General features: G+C 42.9%; 1 protein-coding gene across 1 annotated transcript; it reads right to left on the reverse strand.

The window, feature by feature from the left end:
* Positions 1 to 12,490: 12,490 nt before the first annotated feature.
* LOC115201920 (zinc finger protein 205-like) lies at positions 12,491 to 14,584 on the reverse strand. Its single transcript, XM_029765810.1, has 3 exons — positions 14,556 to 14,584; positions 14,278 to 14,405; positions 12,491 to 13,664 (listed from the first exon to the last, which is right to left on the reverse strand). Exons 1-3 carry the CDS (start codon positions 14,566 to 14,568, stop codon positions 12,771 to 12,773), a joined length of 1,035 nt encoding a protein of 344 aa, XP_029621670.1. The 5' UTR covers positions 14,569 to 14,584; the 3' UTR covers positions 12,491 to 12,770.
* Between the last annotated feature and the right edge of the window lie 949 nt (positions 14,585 to 15,533).

Here is a 15,533-nt window from a genome sequence, read left to right on the forward strand (position 1 = left end):
GGACACTAGAGAAGCTTAACCAAGTTTAATTCTTCCCAAAGCGTCGATACAGCTGTAATTCAGACAAAAGACATTTCACACAAGCACCGATATTTAACCCTTTCTCCAAGGCTGAGTCTCCTCCTACCCATCTGTACAAACATCATTCTTTACTGCTAGGCAGGACACTAGTGACATGGGTCATAAACTTATATTTCTCCCTTAAGATGACCTGACCTCAACCCCCCTCCATCACCAATCCATGGCTCTCTCCCCTTATCAATGCCTGCCACATGTAACCACTTCCCTGCACTCAACACATTCCAAGCTTAGTTGCACACACTATATACCTTCCTCCTATAACCCTTAACTTCTGGTGTAGACCCTCTAAACCTTAGCACTCCATCAGTGACATGAATAAGTATATTTTCATATTCTCAGAACCCAACAGTATTCAGACCCTTTACTCAGTACTTTGTTGAAGCACCTGTGGCAGCAATTACAGCCTCGAGTCTTCTTGACTATGACTATGACGCTACAAGCTTGGCACACCTGTATTTGGGGAGTTTCTCCCATTTTTCTCTGCAGATCCTCCCAAGCTCTGTCAGGTTGGATGGGGAGCGTAGCTACACAGCTATTTTTGGTTCTCTCCAGAGATGTTCGATCGGGTTCAAGTCCGGGCTCTGGCTGGGCCAATCAAGGACATTCAGAAACTTGTGCCGAAGCCACTCCTGCATTGTCTTAGCTGTGTGCTTAGGGTTGTTGTCCTGTTGGAAGGTGAATCTTCGCCCCAGTCTGAGGTCCTGAGCAAGTTTTGACACACTGTTTTGCAATGAAGGTCTACAGTAGCCTCAACAGCATTCTGTAGGGTAGCACTATGGTGTAGCCATAGGACAGCTAGCTTCCGTCCTTCTCTGGGTACATTGACTTCAATACAAAACCGAGGAGGCTCATGGTTCTCACCCCTTTCCATAGACTTACACAGTTAATTATGACAACTTCCGGAGGATGTCCTCCAGTCTATCAGAGTTCTTGCAGCATGAACTGACATGTTGTCCACCCAATCAAAGGATCAGATAACTAATCTAGTACTGAAAGCATAAGCTACTGCTAGCTAGCACTGCAGTGCATAACATGTGGTGAGTAGTTGACTCAAAGAGAGAAAGACAATAGCTGATCAGTTTTGAACCAATTAGTTTCTTCAAAAATTAAGGAGAAGCAAGAGTGTCATTTTTTTTCAGTTTCACTTACTTAGCTAGCAAATGCAGCTAGCTAGTTTAGCCTACTCAAACACCCTGCTCAAACAGAGGGATGCTGTGTTAGCTAGCTGGCTATGACTTTCCAACACAACACTGGAACTCTTACAAATCAAAGGTAAGCTTTTTGTTTTAGAAATGTATTGCCACCGGGGGCCGCCATTGTAAATGCTAAACTGCTTACTGACTGTACACTAACTTTACTGCATGATTGTAGCGGGTTTACTAACATGTTAGTTCTATTAGCTATGTTGACTATGACGTTACTTTAGCTAATATGGTGACAACGATGTAGACTGTGTGTAGCAGTTATGATATGAGTATTGTGAGGCCTGGTACAGGGGGAGCTTCAGATGAGTCTTGTGAGGCCCGGTACAGAGGGAACTTCAGATGAGTCTTGTGAGGCCTGGTACAGGGGGAACTTCAGATGAGTCTTGTGAGGTCTGGTACAGGGGGAACTTCAGATGAGTCATGTGATGCCTGGTACAGGGGGAACTTCAGATGAGTCTTGTGAGGTCTGGTACAGGGGGAACTTCAGATGAATCTTGTGAGGCCTGGTACAGGGGGAACTTCAGATGAATCTTGTGAGGCCTGGTACAGGGGGAACTTCAGATGAGTCTTGTGAGGTCTGGTACAGTGGGAACTTCAGATGAATCTTGTGAGGCCTGGTACAGGGGGAACTTCAGATGAATCTTGTGAGGCCTGGTACAGGGGGAACTTCACTTACCATTTCTACTGATCTGCGTGCCAGTTATAGTTTTCATATGCACATTTTTGTGGAACAGTTTCATTCATAATAACGTCTTCTATCTCAAAATCATTGTCATGTGATTAATCAAGATTCTATCTAAATCTAAATGAAGATTATACAAATCTAAAAGTAACTTCTATTGCCATTGCCAACTATGTAAAAATAGCCAACATATAGCTAACCAAAAACATCTTTGCAGCCTGCAGGTAGAAAATATCCTGATGAAAATAAATACCCTATGAATCACATTGACTACGAATGGCCTGTCTGCAACTGTAACGCTGGGACGTCGTGGGTGTGGAGTCAGGCGCAGGAAACAGAAGCGTTTAGTACAGTGCCTTTTATTACGCACCACCAAAAGAGTATTCGCCCAACACAACAGGGCGTATCAAAATACAAAGTCCCAAAAAACACGATCCACTACACAACACACAGTGTAAATGAATGAAACAAGCCCGCACACAGAACAGGTGGGGAGACGGACTTAAATAGCTCAGCTAATGACCTAATTGAAACAGGTGCAACAAATAAAGGCATAACCAACAGAAAAGGAAAAAGGGATCGGTGGCAGCTAGTAGGCCGGTGACGACGACCGCCGAGCGCCACCCGAACAGGGAGAGGAGTCACCCTCGGCAGGAGTCGTGACAGCAACGAACTTGAAACATTGTATCAACTGGGTCTGGCCAGAATATCCTTTGTCTACGGTTATGGGACTGCCCTCTTCAATTCAAACCATACGCTTTCAATGTTCAAGTCCGGAGACTGAGATGGCCATTGCAAAATGTTGATTTTGTGGTCAATTAACCATATATTTGTGGATTTTAATGTGTGCTTGGGGTTATTGTCTTGCTGGAAGATCTACTTCCCGCCAAGTTCGGGACCCAGAACTCTGCTTCCTGGCAGAGGCGACTAGATTTTTGTCTAAAATGACCTGCTACTTGGTAAAGTTCATGATGCCATTGACCTTAGCAAGGGCCCCAAGAACAGTGGATGCAAAATACTCCCATAATGTCAAAAATCCAACACCACATTTTACAATAGGTATGAGGTACTTTTCTGCATATACAGTTGAAGTCGGAAGTTTACATACACTTAGGTTGGAGTCATTAAAACTCATTTTTCAACCACTCCACAAATATTTTGTTAACAAACTATAGCTTTGGCAAGTCAGTTAGGACATCTACTTTGTGCATGACACAAGTAATTTTTCCAACATTTGTTTACAGACAGATTTTTTTCACTTATAATTCACTGTATCACAATTCCAGTGGGTCAGAAGTTTACATGCACCAAGTTGACTGTGCCTTTAAACAGCTTGGAAAATTCCAGAAAATTATGTAATGGCTTTAGAAGCTTCTGATAGGCTAATTGACATAATTTGAGTCAATTGGAGGGGTAATAGGGGATGTATTTCAAGGCCTACCTTCAAACTCAGTGCCTCTTTGCTTGACATCATGGGAAAATCAAAATAAACCAGCCAAGACATCAGAAAACAATTGTAGACCTCCACAAGTCTGGTTCATCCTTGGGAGCAATTTCCAAATGCCTGCAGGTACCACGTTCATCTGTACAAACAATAGTACGCAGGTATAAACAACATGGGACCACGCAGCCATCATACCACTCAGGAAGGAGACGCACTCTGTCTCCTAGAGATGAACGTACTTTGGTGCGAAAGTGCAAATCAATCCCAGAACAACAGCAAAGGACCTTGTGAAGATGCTGGAGGAAACAGATACAAAAGTATCTATATCCACAGTAAAACGAGTCCTATATCGACATAACCTGAGAGGCCGCTCAGCAAGGAAGAAGCCACTGCTCCAAAACCGCCGTAAAACCACCAGGCTACGGTTTGCAACTGCACATAGGGACAAAGATCATACTTTTTGGAGAAATGTCCTCTGGTCTGATGAAACAAAAATAGAACTATTTGGCCATAATGACCATTGTTATGTTGTTTGGAGGAAAAAGGGGGAGGCTTCCAAGCTGAATAACACAATCCCAACCATGAAGCACGGGGGTGGCAGCATCATGTTCTGAGGTTGCTTTGCTGACTGGTGCACTTCACAAAATAGATGGCATCATGAGAAAGGAAAATTATGTGGATATATTGAAGCAACATCTCAAGACATCAGTCAGGAAGTTAAAGCTTGGTCTCAAATGGGTCTTCCAAATGGACAATGACCCCAAGCATACTTCCAAAGTTGTGGCAAAATGGCTTAAGGACAACAAAGTCAAGGTATTGAAGTGGCCATCACAAAGCCCTGACCTCAACCCTATAGAAAATTTGTGGGCAGAACTGAAAAAGCGTGTGCGAGCAAGGAGGCCTACAAACCTGACTCAGTTACACCAGCTCTGTCAGGAGGAATGGGCCAAAATTCACCCAACTTATTGTGGGAAGCTTGTGGAAGGCTATCCGAAACGTTTGACCCAAGTTAAACAATTTAAAGGCAATGCTACCAAATACTAATTGAGTGTATGTAAACTTCTGACCCACTGGGAAAGTGATGAAAGAATTAAAAGCTAAAATAAATCATTATTATACTATTATTCTGACATTTCACATTCTTAAAATAATGTGGTGATCCTAACTGACCTAAAACAGGGAATTTTTACGAGGATTAAATGTCAGGAATTGTGAAAAACTGAGTTTAAATGTATTTGGCTAAGGTGTATGTAAACTTCTGACTTCAACTGTACCTACATTTCTCGACGCCAAACCCACCACTGGAGTGTGTGGCGAAAGAGCTCTATTTTCATGTCATCTGACCATAACACCAGTTCCAATCCAAGTGCCAATACCATTTAGTAAACTCCAGCCGGTGCTATGGTCTGCCAGGAGGCTGAAACTTGGCTGAAAGTGGATCTTCCAGCAAGACAACCCCAATCACTCATCCAATTATTATTTTTTTGGTCAAAAATCTACCCAAAATACTCATGTCAAAGTGGAAGAAAAATTAGTATATATATTTTTTGGAATTAGTGAAAAATACAACTATCTTAATTTGGTAAGTATTCACCGCCCTGAGTAAGTACACTGCCAACACCATTGGCAGTGTTTACAGTTGTGAGTCTTTTTGGATAAGTCTGTAAGGGCTTTGCACACCTGGGTTGTGCAATATTGGCTCATTATTATTTTTTTAATTCTTCAAGCTCTGTCAAGTTGGTTGATCATTGCGAGACAGCCATTTTCAAGCAGATTTAAGTCTAAACTGTAAGTAGGCCATTTAAGAACATTCAATGTCATCTTGGTAATTAACTCCAGTGCAGATATGGCCATGTGTTTTAGGTTATTGTCCTGCTGAAGGTGAATTTTTCTCCCATTGTCTGTTGGAAAGCAGACTGCACCAGGTTTTCCTTCTAGGATTATTCCTGTGCTTCGCTCCATTCTGTTTATTTTTATCCTGAAAAACTCCGCAGTCATTGCAGATTACAAGTATACCCATAACATGATGGAGCCACCACCATGCTTGAAAATGTGAAGAGTTGTACTCAGTCATGTGTTGTGTTTACTTTGTATTCCGGAGAAAAACGTAGTTTCTTTGCCAATTTTGTTTTGTAGTATTACTTTAGTGTCTTGTTGCAAACAGGATGCATGTTTTGGAATATTTCTATTTTGTAAAGGCTTCTTTCTTTTCACTCTGTCATTTACGTGACTATTGTGGAGTAATTTCAATGTTGTTGATCCAATGTTGTTTTCTCCTATCACACCCATTAAACTCTGTTTTAAAATCACAATTGGCCTCATGATGAAATTCCTGAGTGGTTCCCTTCCGCTCTGGCAACTGAGTTGTATCTTTGTAGTGACTGGGCGTATTGATACAACATCCAAAGTGTAATTAATAACTTCACCATGCTCAAAAGGAGATTCAATGTTTACTTTAGTTTATTTTTACCCATCTACCAATAGGTGCCCTTCTTTGCGAGGCATTGGGAAACCTCACTGGTCTTTTTGGTTGAATCTGTTCTTGAAATTCTCACAACTTCACTGAGGGACCTTATAGATAATTGTATGTGTGGGGTACAGAGATGAGGTAGTCATTCAAAAAATCATGTTAAACACTATTATTGCACACAGGGAGTCCATGCATCTTATGTGATCTGCCAAGCAAATTTCTACTGCTTAACTTATTTAGGCTTGGCATAACAAAGGGGTTGAATACTTATTGACTCAAGACATTTCATCTTTTCTTTTGTAATTTGTAAAAAATTCTTAAAACAAAATTCCACTGACATTATGGGGTATTGTATGTAGATCAGTGAAACAAAATCTCAATTTAATCAATTTTAAATTCAGGCTGTTATACAACAAAATGTGGAAGTCAAGGATTGTAAATACTTTCTGAAGGCAAAAGTATTCACTGAGTGTACAAAACATTAAGGAACTGGATCTTTCCATGACAGACTGACCAGGTGAAAGCTATGATCCCTTATTGATGTCACTTGTTAAATCAAATCAAATTTTATTTGTCACATACATGGTCAGCAGATGTTTATGTGAGTGTAGCGAAATGCTTGTGCTTCTGGTTCCGACAATGCAGTAATATCTAACAAGTAATCTAACAATTCCCCAACAACTACCTAATACACACAAATCTAAAGGGGTGAATGAGATGAGCAATGGCCGAGCAGCATAGGCAAGGTGCAATAGATGGTATAAAATACAGTATATATATGAGATGTGCAAACATTATTAAAGTGGCATTATTTAGAGTGGCATTGTATAAAGTGACTAGTGATCCATTTATTAAAGTGGCCAGTGATTGGGTCTCAATGTAGGCAGCAACCTCTCTGAGTTAGTGATTGCAGTCTGATGGCCTTGAGATAGAAGCTGTTTTTCAGTCTCTTGGTCCCAGCTTTGAGGCACCTGTACTGACCTCACCTTCTGGATGGTAGCGGTGTGAACAGGCAGTGGCTCGGGTGGTTGATGTCCTTGATGATCTTTTTGGCCTTCCTGTGACATCAGGTGTTGTAGGTGTCATGGAGGGCAGGTAGTTTGCCTCCGGTGATGCGTTGTGCAGACCGCACCACCCTCTGGAGAGCCTTGCGGTTGAGGGCGGTGCAGTTGCCATACCAGGCTGTGATACAGCCTGACAGGATGCTCTCGATTGTGCATCTGTAAAAGATTGTCAGGGTTTTGGGTGACAAGCCAAATTTCTTCAGCCTCCTGAGGTTGAAGAGGCGGTGTTGCGCCTTCTTCACCACACTGTCTGTGTGGGTGGGCCATTTCAGTTGGTCTGTGATGTGTACGCTGAGGAACTTAAAACTTTCCACCTTCTCCACTGCTGTCCCTTCGATGTGGATAGGGGGGTGCTCCCTCTGCTGTTTCCTGAAGTCCATGATCATCTCCTTTGTTTTGTTGACGTTGAGTGAGAGGTTGTTTTCCTGATACCACACTCCGAGTGCCTTCACCTCCTCCCTGTCTTGTCGTTGTTGGTAATCAAGCCCACTACTGTTGTGACGTCTGCAAACTTGATGATTGAGTTGGAGGCGTGCATGGCCACGCAGTCATGGGTGAACAGGGAGCACAGGAGGGTGCTGAGCACGCACCCTTGTGGGGCCCCAGTGTTGAGGGTCTGCAAAGTGGAGATGTTGTTTTCTACCTTCACCACCTGGGGGCGGCTCGTCAAAGTCCAGGACCCAATTGCACAGGGCCTCCAGCTTGATGATGAGCTTGGCGGGTACTATGGTGTTAAATGCTGAGCTGTAGTCAATGAACAGCATTCTTACATAGGTATTCCTTTTGTCCAGATGGGATAGGGCAGTATGCAGTGTGATGGCGATTGCGTCGTCTGTGGACCTGTTGGGGCGGTATGCAAACTGAGGTGGGTCTAGGGTGGCCGGTAAGGTAGAGGTGATATGATCCTTCACTAGTCTCTCAAAGCACTTCATGATGACAGAAGTGAGTACTACGGGGCGGTAGTCATTTAGCTCAGTTATCTTTGCCTTCTTGGGTACAGGAACAATGGTAGACATCTTGAAGCATGTGGGGACAACAGACTGGGATAGGGAGCAATTGAATATGTCTGTAAACACACCAGCCAGCTGGTCTGCGCTTCAATCTCCACTTCAATCAGTGTAGACGAAGGGGAGGAGACAGGTTAAAGAAGGATTTTTAAGCCTTGAGACAATTGAGATATTGATTGTGTATGTGTGCCATTCAGAGGGTAATAGGACAAAAGATTTAAGTGCCTTTGAACGGGGTATGGTGGTAGGTGACAGGCGCACCGGTTTGTGTCAATAACTGCAAAGCTGCTGGGTTTTTCACGCTCAACGGATTTGAGTGTGTATCTTGAATGGTCCACCACCCAAAGGACATCCAGCCAGCTTGACACAACTGTGGGAAGCATTGGAGTCAACATGGGCCAGCATCCCTATGGAATGCTTTCAACACTTTGTAATGTCCATGCCCCGACGAATTGAGGCTGTTCTGAGGGCAAAAGGAGGCGGTAGAACTCAATATTAGGAAGGTGTTCCTAATGTTTGGTTTACTCAGTGTATATGGTAAATTGACCACAAAATCAACATTTTGCAAGTGCCATCACAGTCTCCGAACTTGAAACACATTAAAAATCTGTGGTTTGAATTGAAGATAGCAGTCCATAAGCGCAGACGAAGGATATCATGGATTTAGAAAGATTCTGTATGGAGAAAAGGTCTATGATTTGTTCTCCAATATCATAAATCATCAGTGTAGACATTTTTATTGTTATTAAATAAAATATGTACCTTTGATAAGAGAGATCAGGAAACCCTCCCCACTCTGTTGATCTGTAGCACATATGAACAGTATTAGACTTATCACAGGAAATAAAAGGTTATTATCAGTACATTAGTTAAATTGGATAACTATTTCACGGACTACAAAAGGAAAACCAGCCACGTCGCGGACACCGACGTCTTGCTTCTGGACAAGCTAAACACCTTCTTCGCCCGCTTTGAGGATAACACAGTGGCACCAACGCGGCCCACTTCCAAGGACTATGGGCTCTCCTCCTCCGTGGCCGACGTGAGTAAGACATTTTAGCGTGTTAACTCTCGCAAGACTGCCGGCCCAGACGGGATCCCTAGCCGCTTCCCCAGAGCATGCACAGACCAGCTGGCTGGTGTTAACGGACACATTCAATCTCTCCCTATCCCAGTCTGCTGTCCCCACATGCTTCAAGATGGCCACCATTGTTCCTGTACCCAAGAAAGCAAAGGTAACTGAACTAAATGACTATTGCCCTGTAGCACTCACTTCTGTCATCATGAAGTGCTTTGAGAGACTACTCTACCTTAACCGAGACTACTTTGAGAGACTACTCTACCTTAACCGTCACCCTAGACCCACTAAAATTTGCTTACCTCCCCAATAGATCCACAAACGATGCAATCGCCATCGCACTGCACACTGCCCTATCCCATCTGGACAAGAGGAATACCTATGTAAGAATGCTGTTCATTGACTATTGCTTAGCATTCAACACCATAGTACCCTCCGCCAGTTGAGGACTTGTGAGGCATCTGTTTCTCAAACTAGACACTTTAATGTACTTGTCCTCTTGCTCAGTTGTGCATTGGGGCCTTGATAAGAGAATTATCTAATAAAGGTAAATGAATCAATAAACCATGATGAATTATTAGTCATACAGCATGGTTAATGAATAATCAATGTAATGATCAATGTAGTGATCGATTAGTCCGATTAGTCCCAGAAAATCTAGTAGAGGCTGTAGAGGGAAAGAAATGTGTGTGAGTATTTAGTGGGCCCAAGAGGGCAGGAGCCAGATGGTAAAGGGAGTAAAACTTCAAGGGGTTCCTAACCTTGAGGGAAAGGAACAGGCTGAGCTGGATAGTGATAAACAGTGTGGGAAGTTAAAGGGGAATGCAGGTCACCAACAGTTTGTGTGTAAATGCATGTGCGTAAGAAAGCAAGAACTATATAATGACTGTTTTGTTATCCTGACCTCAGAACATTCTCATGAATAAAGCTACAGAAACCTTTTGCAGAAAGCTGAGTCCTTGCCTAATTATTTAACCCATTGTCTTACAAACCTTGGGCATTAGTCAAGGTGGATTGATTATTGATTATTATCATCAAGATATCAAATTATTCTATCAGGCCTCCCCACTCCTCTTTCTATTCTGGTTAGTGCCAGTTTGCTCTGTTCTGTGAAGGGAGTAGTACACAGCGCTGTATGAGATCTTCAGTTTCTTCCCAATTTAATCAAACCCACAAATGCTAATGCTCCGGATACTCAACTAGTCTAAAGGCCAGTTTTATTGCGTCTTTAATCAGAACAACACTTTTCAGCTGTTCTAACATAATTGCAAAAGAGTTTTGTAATGATCAATTAGCCTTTTAAAATTATAAACTTGGATTAGCTAACACAACATGCCATTGGAACACAGGAGTGATGGTTGCTGATAATGGGCCTCTGTACGCCTACATAGATATTCCATTAAAAATCTGCCGTTTCCAGCTACAATAGTCATTTACAACATTAACAATGTCTACACTGTATTTCTGATCAATTTGATGTTACTTCAATGGATAAAACATGTGCTTTTCTTTCAAAAACAAGGACATTTCTAAGTGACCCCAAACTTTTGTATATTTTCTTACTTCCATTCATTTACTTAGACTTGTGTGTATTGTGTATATGTTGTGAAATTGTTAGATATTACTTGTTAGATATTACTGCACTGTTAGAGCTAGAAACACAAGCATTCCGCTACACTTGCAATAACATCTGCTAAACACGTACGTGACCAATAAAATATTGTTTGATTTGGTGAAGTCTCACAAACTCCCCTATAACAGATAGACAAGGATGTACATGTAAATAAACGAATAGCTGAGGGAAGCCTTTCTGAAATAAACAGGCCACATCTGATTTACAAAGTAACTAATATATCAAGCAACAATATTACACTAACCTCTATCACGATAAGTGCTGGGTTGAGGTTCCACTCCCCTCATCAACAGTGATTGGTTGATCATCTCTCCATGTATTGTGTCCCACTGGCTTCACAAAGCTCCTGTGGCCTCCAGTGAGATGTCCTTCACCTGAGAGAGAGATTGGGGGAAAAGCGGTGGTTAGGTTAACTACTGTCAATGCTCAACAGTATATTGTACACTATTGACACTGTCTATATTTGGCAAGGATGTGAGGTAACACTTCTCATAACTTCTTGGTATACTATTTATTGATTGATGTATTATGTTCCATGTATCACATTGTTTTCATTGAGTAAATAATAGAAAATGCAGTAAATCAAGAATCTGGTTAGAATATGATATTGTGTCTTTGTGCAAGATAACGAAGTAATCAGGTGAATTATTGCATTCTATCCAAAAACTGTCCAAGACCTATATGTGGTTAACACATCTAAGTTAACGTGCACAGATGGGAACGGGGCAAAATGCACCTCTTGCCATTCCTGTCTTCTGCTAAATGTACCTCTTGCCATTCCTCTGTATCGGTCGAGGGTCTTAGAATAAAAAACATGAGCTGGCGCACACCCAGAAAAATTATTTTGTGTGGAAGTGCTAACTAACGGCGAATAAACTATCAAAATAAAGAGAGTCGCACACTCCATATATAAACTCTCAGTAATTTATTGGGTAAATCACCAACGTTTCGGCATCACTGTGCCTTCTTCAGGGTCTGACACTCTTTATTTTGATAGTTTATCGGTGGACGATCTTGACAGTACTGGGACAACTGGCGAGGACACGCTATCATGCCCCCTTCAGTTCCAGTACCTGTAGTTTCCGCCGCAATGCCCTGTTTTCATTCTAGCTTTGAGTTACAGTGCCTTCCGAAAGTATTCAGACCCCTTGACTTTTTCCACATTTTGTTACATTACAGCCTTATTCTAAAATTGATTTTTTATTTTTTTTTAAATCCCTTCATCAATCTACACACAATACCCGATAATAACAAAGCAAAAGCAGGTTTTTAGAAATTATTGCTAATTTATTACAAATATAAAACTGAAATATCACATTTACACAAGTATTCAGACCCTTTACTCAGTACTTTGTTAAAGCCCCTTTGGCAGCGATTACAGCCTTGACTCTTCTTGGGTATAATGCTACAAGCTTGGCACACTTGTATTTGGGGAGTTTCTCCCATTCCTCTCTGCAGATCCTCTCAAGCCCTGTCAGGTTGGATGGGGAGCGTAGCTGCAGTTATTTTCAGGTCTCTCCAGAAATGGTCGATCGGTTTCAAGTCCGGGCTCTGGCTGGGTCACTCAAGGACATTCAGAGACTTGTCCTGAAGCCACTCCTGCATTGTCTTGGCTGTGTGCTTAGGGTCGTTGTCCTGTTGGAAGGTGAATCTTCACCCCAGCTTGAGGTCCTGAGCGCTCTGGAGCAGGTTTTCATCAAGGATCTCTGTACTTTGCTCCATTATCTTTGCCTCGATCCTCACTAGTCTCACAGTCCCTGGCGCTGAAAGACATCCCCACAGCGTGATGCTGCTACCATCATGCTTCACCGTAGGGATGGTGCCAGGTTTCCTCCAGACGTGCTGCTTAGCATTCAGGCCAAAGAGTTCAATCTTGGTTTCATCAGACCAGAGAATATTGAACTATACTTGTTCTAGCCTAGGTTTACTATCTCTCTAAAAAACAGTTATTAACACAAGCCTGTTAAATAATTCAAAGTTAAAGGGGTTAATAAGGGGTATGTGGTTAATTACCCTCTTATCCCAAGACACTAAACATTATAACTATAATGTGTCAGATAAAGAATGATTCCCAGATATCCCCTGCGTACATCTCAAGACACACTGCTACGATTTCTCCCCATTGTGGACACTCCTATGTCTGATAAGGCTACTCAGGAAGGAGAAGCTCTTGTGACATAATTTGCAATTGAAGCTGTCCTTGGTGTGAACAGTCTGGTGCTGCTTCACATACCTTGCCTCAGCAAAGCACTTCCCACACGTGGGGCAGGCATACGGCTTGTCGGCGTCCGTCCTAACGCTCGGCCTCCCACATTGTGACCCAATGACACCAGAGGAGGTAGAAGCAGGAGCCACCACCCTCAGGTGGTTAGTCTTTGTGCTCCCTCCTTGACCTCTAGCCATTGTTTGGGTGTTGTTGGGATTGTGTGCTGTGTTATAGGCTAGGTACCTCTTATGGTGAACACCCATCCTGACCCTGTCTGTATTGGTGGGGTAAACCTGAGGTAAGTGAGGAAGGCTATACCCAGGCCTTCTATGAACCAAGTCACCAGGCATTGGACGAGGCCCTGAAGGAGAAGACAGACTTGCTGATAGACTACCACCAGGGGGGGCTACCATCACTCTCTGTGAAGGCTGAAGCCCAGGGTGACCTGCTCTGTTCATCATGGATACTGTGGTGTTTGTATCATAGGAACAGGAGGGTCGATCTCTATCAGCCCCAGACTGCAGACTGGATCCCTGACTGGAGCCTCTGTCTCTCTGATGACCACCAGGACTGAGGTGGTTCAGTCCTCCTGTCCACTGGTTGTGTTCTGTGTAGTGGTTGTGGTGGAGTCTCTGTCCCTCACGGTTGGGTCCTAGTTCTGACTCGGGAAGGAAGAGTGATGGCTCCAGATCCAGGGTTATGATCCGGGGCCAGGGTTTGTGACCAGCCGCCTCAGATGTCCAGTCTCTTCCGTCAGCAACACCAGACATCAGCTGGTTCTCATGGACTGCAGACTGTAAACAGAAAAGCATAAAGGTTTATATAACAAACTCTTTGCTGTACACACAGAAGCATGACATGATATTATAAAATGTTAACCACAGTCAAGTACCTAACAATATGGAGCCATTGGAGTTTACTATGAAACAAGGTCCATATGTGTTGATTCAAGAATGAAATATGTTTTGGTTCGACTGAGATGAGGGAAACTCAGTCTCTGCAATAATACAAAAATAACCAAGTCAGTCAGCACAGCTACCTGTTCTCTCCCCCCGCTCTCCCCCCGCACTCATACCATCACGGCTGTCTAATCATCCCCAGCTTACAATTGGCTCATTCATCCCCCTCCTCTCCCCTGTAACTATTCCCCAGGTCGTTGCTGTAAATGAGAATGTGTTCTCAGTCAACTTACCTGGTAAAATAACGGTAAAATAAAATTAAAATAAATAAATAAAAAATACAGACACCTCCCTGTACCCGTAGACCATATCTACACCTCACCCTGCTCTCAGCCAGTCTGTTGTCATGGAGACTAAGTTTGGTTGTCGTTTTGTGTTCGACTGTCTTTTTCTGGTTAACAGTGTTGTTCCCCAGCCCAGAGTTGAGGATGCTGTCCCATCCACTGACCTCCACTATGTCACCTCTGGTTCTGGCCTGCTCGGTAATGTCGTCCCCTGGGCCCTTGGCTGCACCCGTCTGGGTCTGGAAATCCAAGATGGCCACCCAGTCTCCTCTGTTAGCCTCCAGCCAACCACCTGCAGGAAGAGGTTACAAAATAGACTTTACAAACATGGCAGAGAACTCTTCATATGGAGTTTTTCTTTATCAATTACCTGGTCAAGTTAAGATGTGTGTTTTTGTATGCAAACATAAGTTGCTCTATGCTATAATTATTTCTCCCTTACCTTGCTCCCCCATCTTTAGTCCACTCAGCAGATCAATGCTCTCTGGTTCATCTTCTATTGTCTCCTCTTTGACCAGCAGCAGATCAGGCTTCCCATCCTCCATGTCTACTGACTGTAAGAGATACAGAGTGAGAGGATGTTGGATCAAGAAATCTGATATGAGCACCCTGCTATGGAGCATCTTCTGATTGGGCAAAGAGGGATTGCTATGAGTACTATGGAAACTTGTTAGTTGATTTGATTACTTGACACTCTTTCATGGTTTGATAATTCAAACATATGGTCCCACACTTAAGACAACATTCATCTAGACCTGGGCCCGTACCTAGAAAGAGTCTCAAAGTAGAAGTGCTGATCAAGGATCAGGTCCTTATCTATCTACATAGTCTAATTCATTAGGATCTAAAAGGCAAAACCATTCAGACAGTAGTTCACAGTGGGCTCACCTCAGTGAGACTGTGTGTGGTCCTGTGCTGCTCAGCTGATTCCTCTGTGGGTTCAGGAGGTGTAGTCTGGTTGTCCTCCATCACCATGGACTCCTCAGGGTTCCCCAGACCCTCCTCACAACCATCCTCCTTCACCAGCAGCACCTCTGGACCCTCATCCTCCTGGAAGAGACAGGTGATGCAGATTACACAGACATACACTCCCTCAGGTACGTACACACACAGATAATAAACACACTTTCAACATGGAGTGTTTATCCATCCCCACTACATGAGTCCTATACTGTAGTTACAGAATGACTTCATTGTTGTTAAACCCATCATGGTGGACATAAATATGATGGGTGGGTAAATATGAGTCAGCTATGATAAGTAAAAAGTAATCATCAGACAAACTTGACTAACTATATAGAATTGTACAGTAAGTGTTATTGTGTAAGTATATTTAAGTGTATATTGGTTATAAAGCACTGTCAGGTGTATGCAGAATAGGGTGAGATTAGATATTTACTGAAGAGAATCAATGAAAGTC

This window comes from Salmo trutta, chromosome 11 (genome assembly GCF_901001165.1).
Source record: "Salmo trutta chromosome 11, fSalTru1.1, whole genome shotgun sequence".
NCBI lineage: Eukaryota > Metazoa > Chordata > Actinopteri > Salmoniformes > Salmonidae > Salmo > Salmo trutta.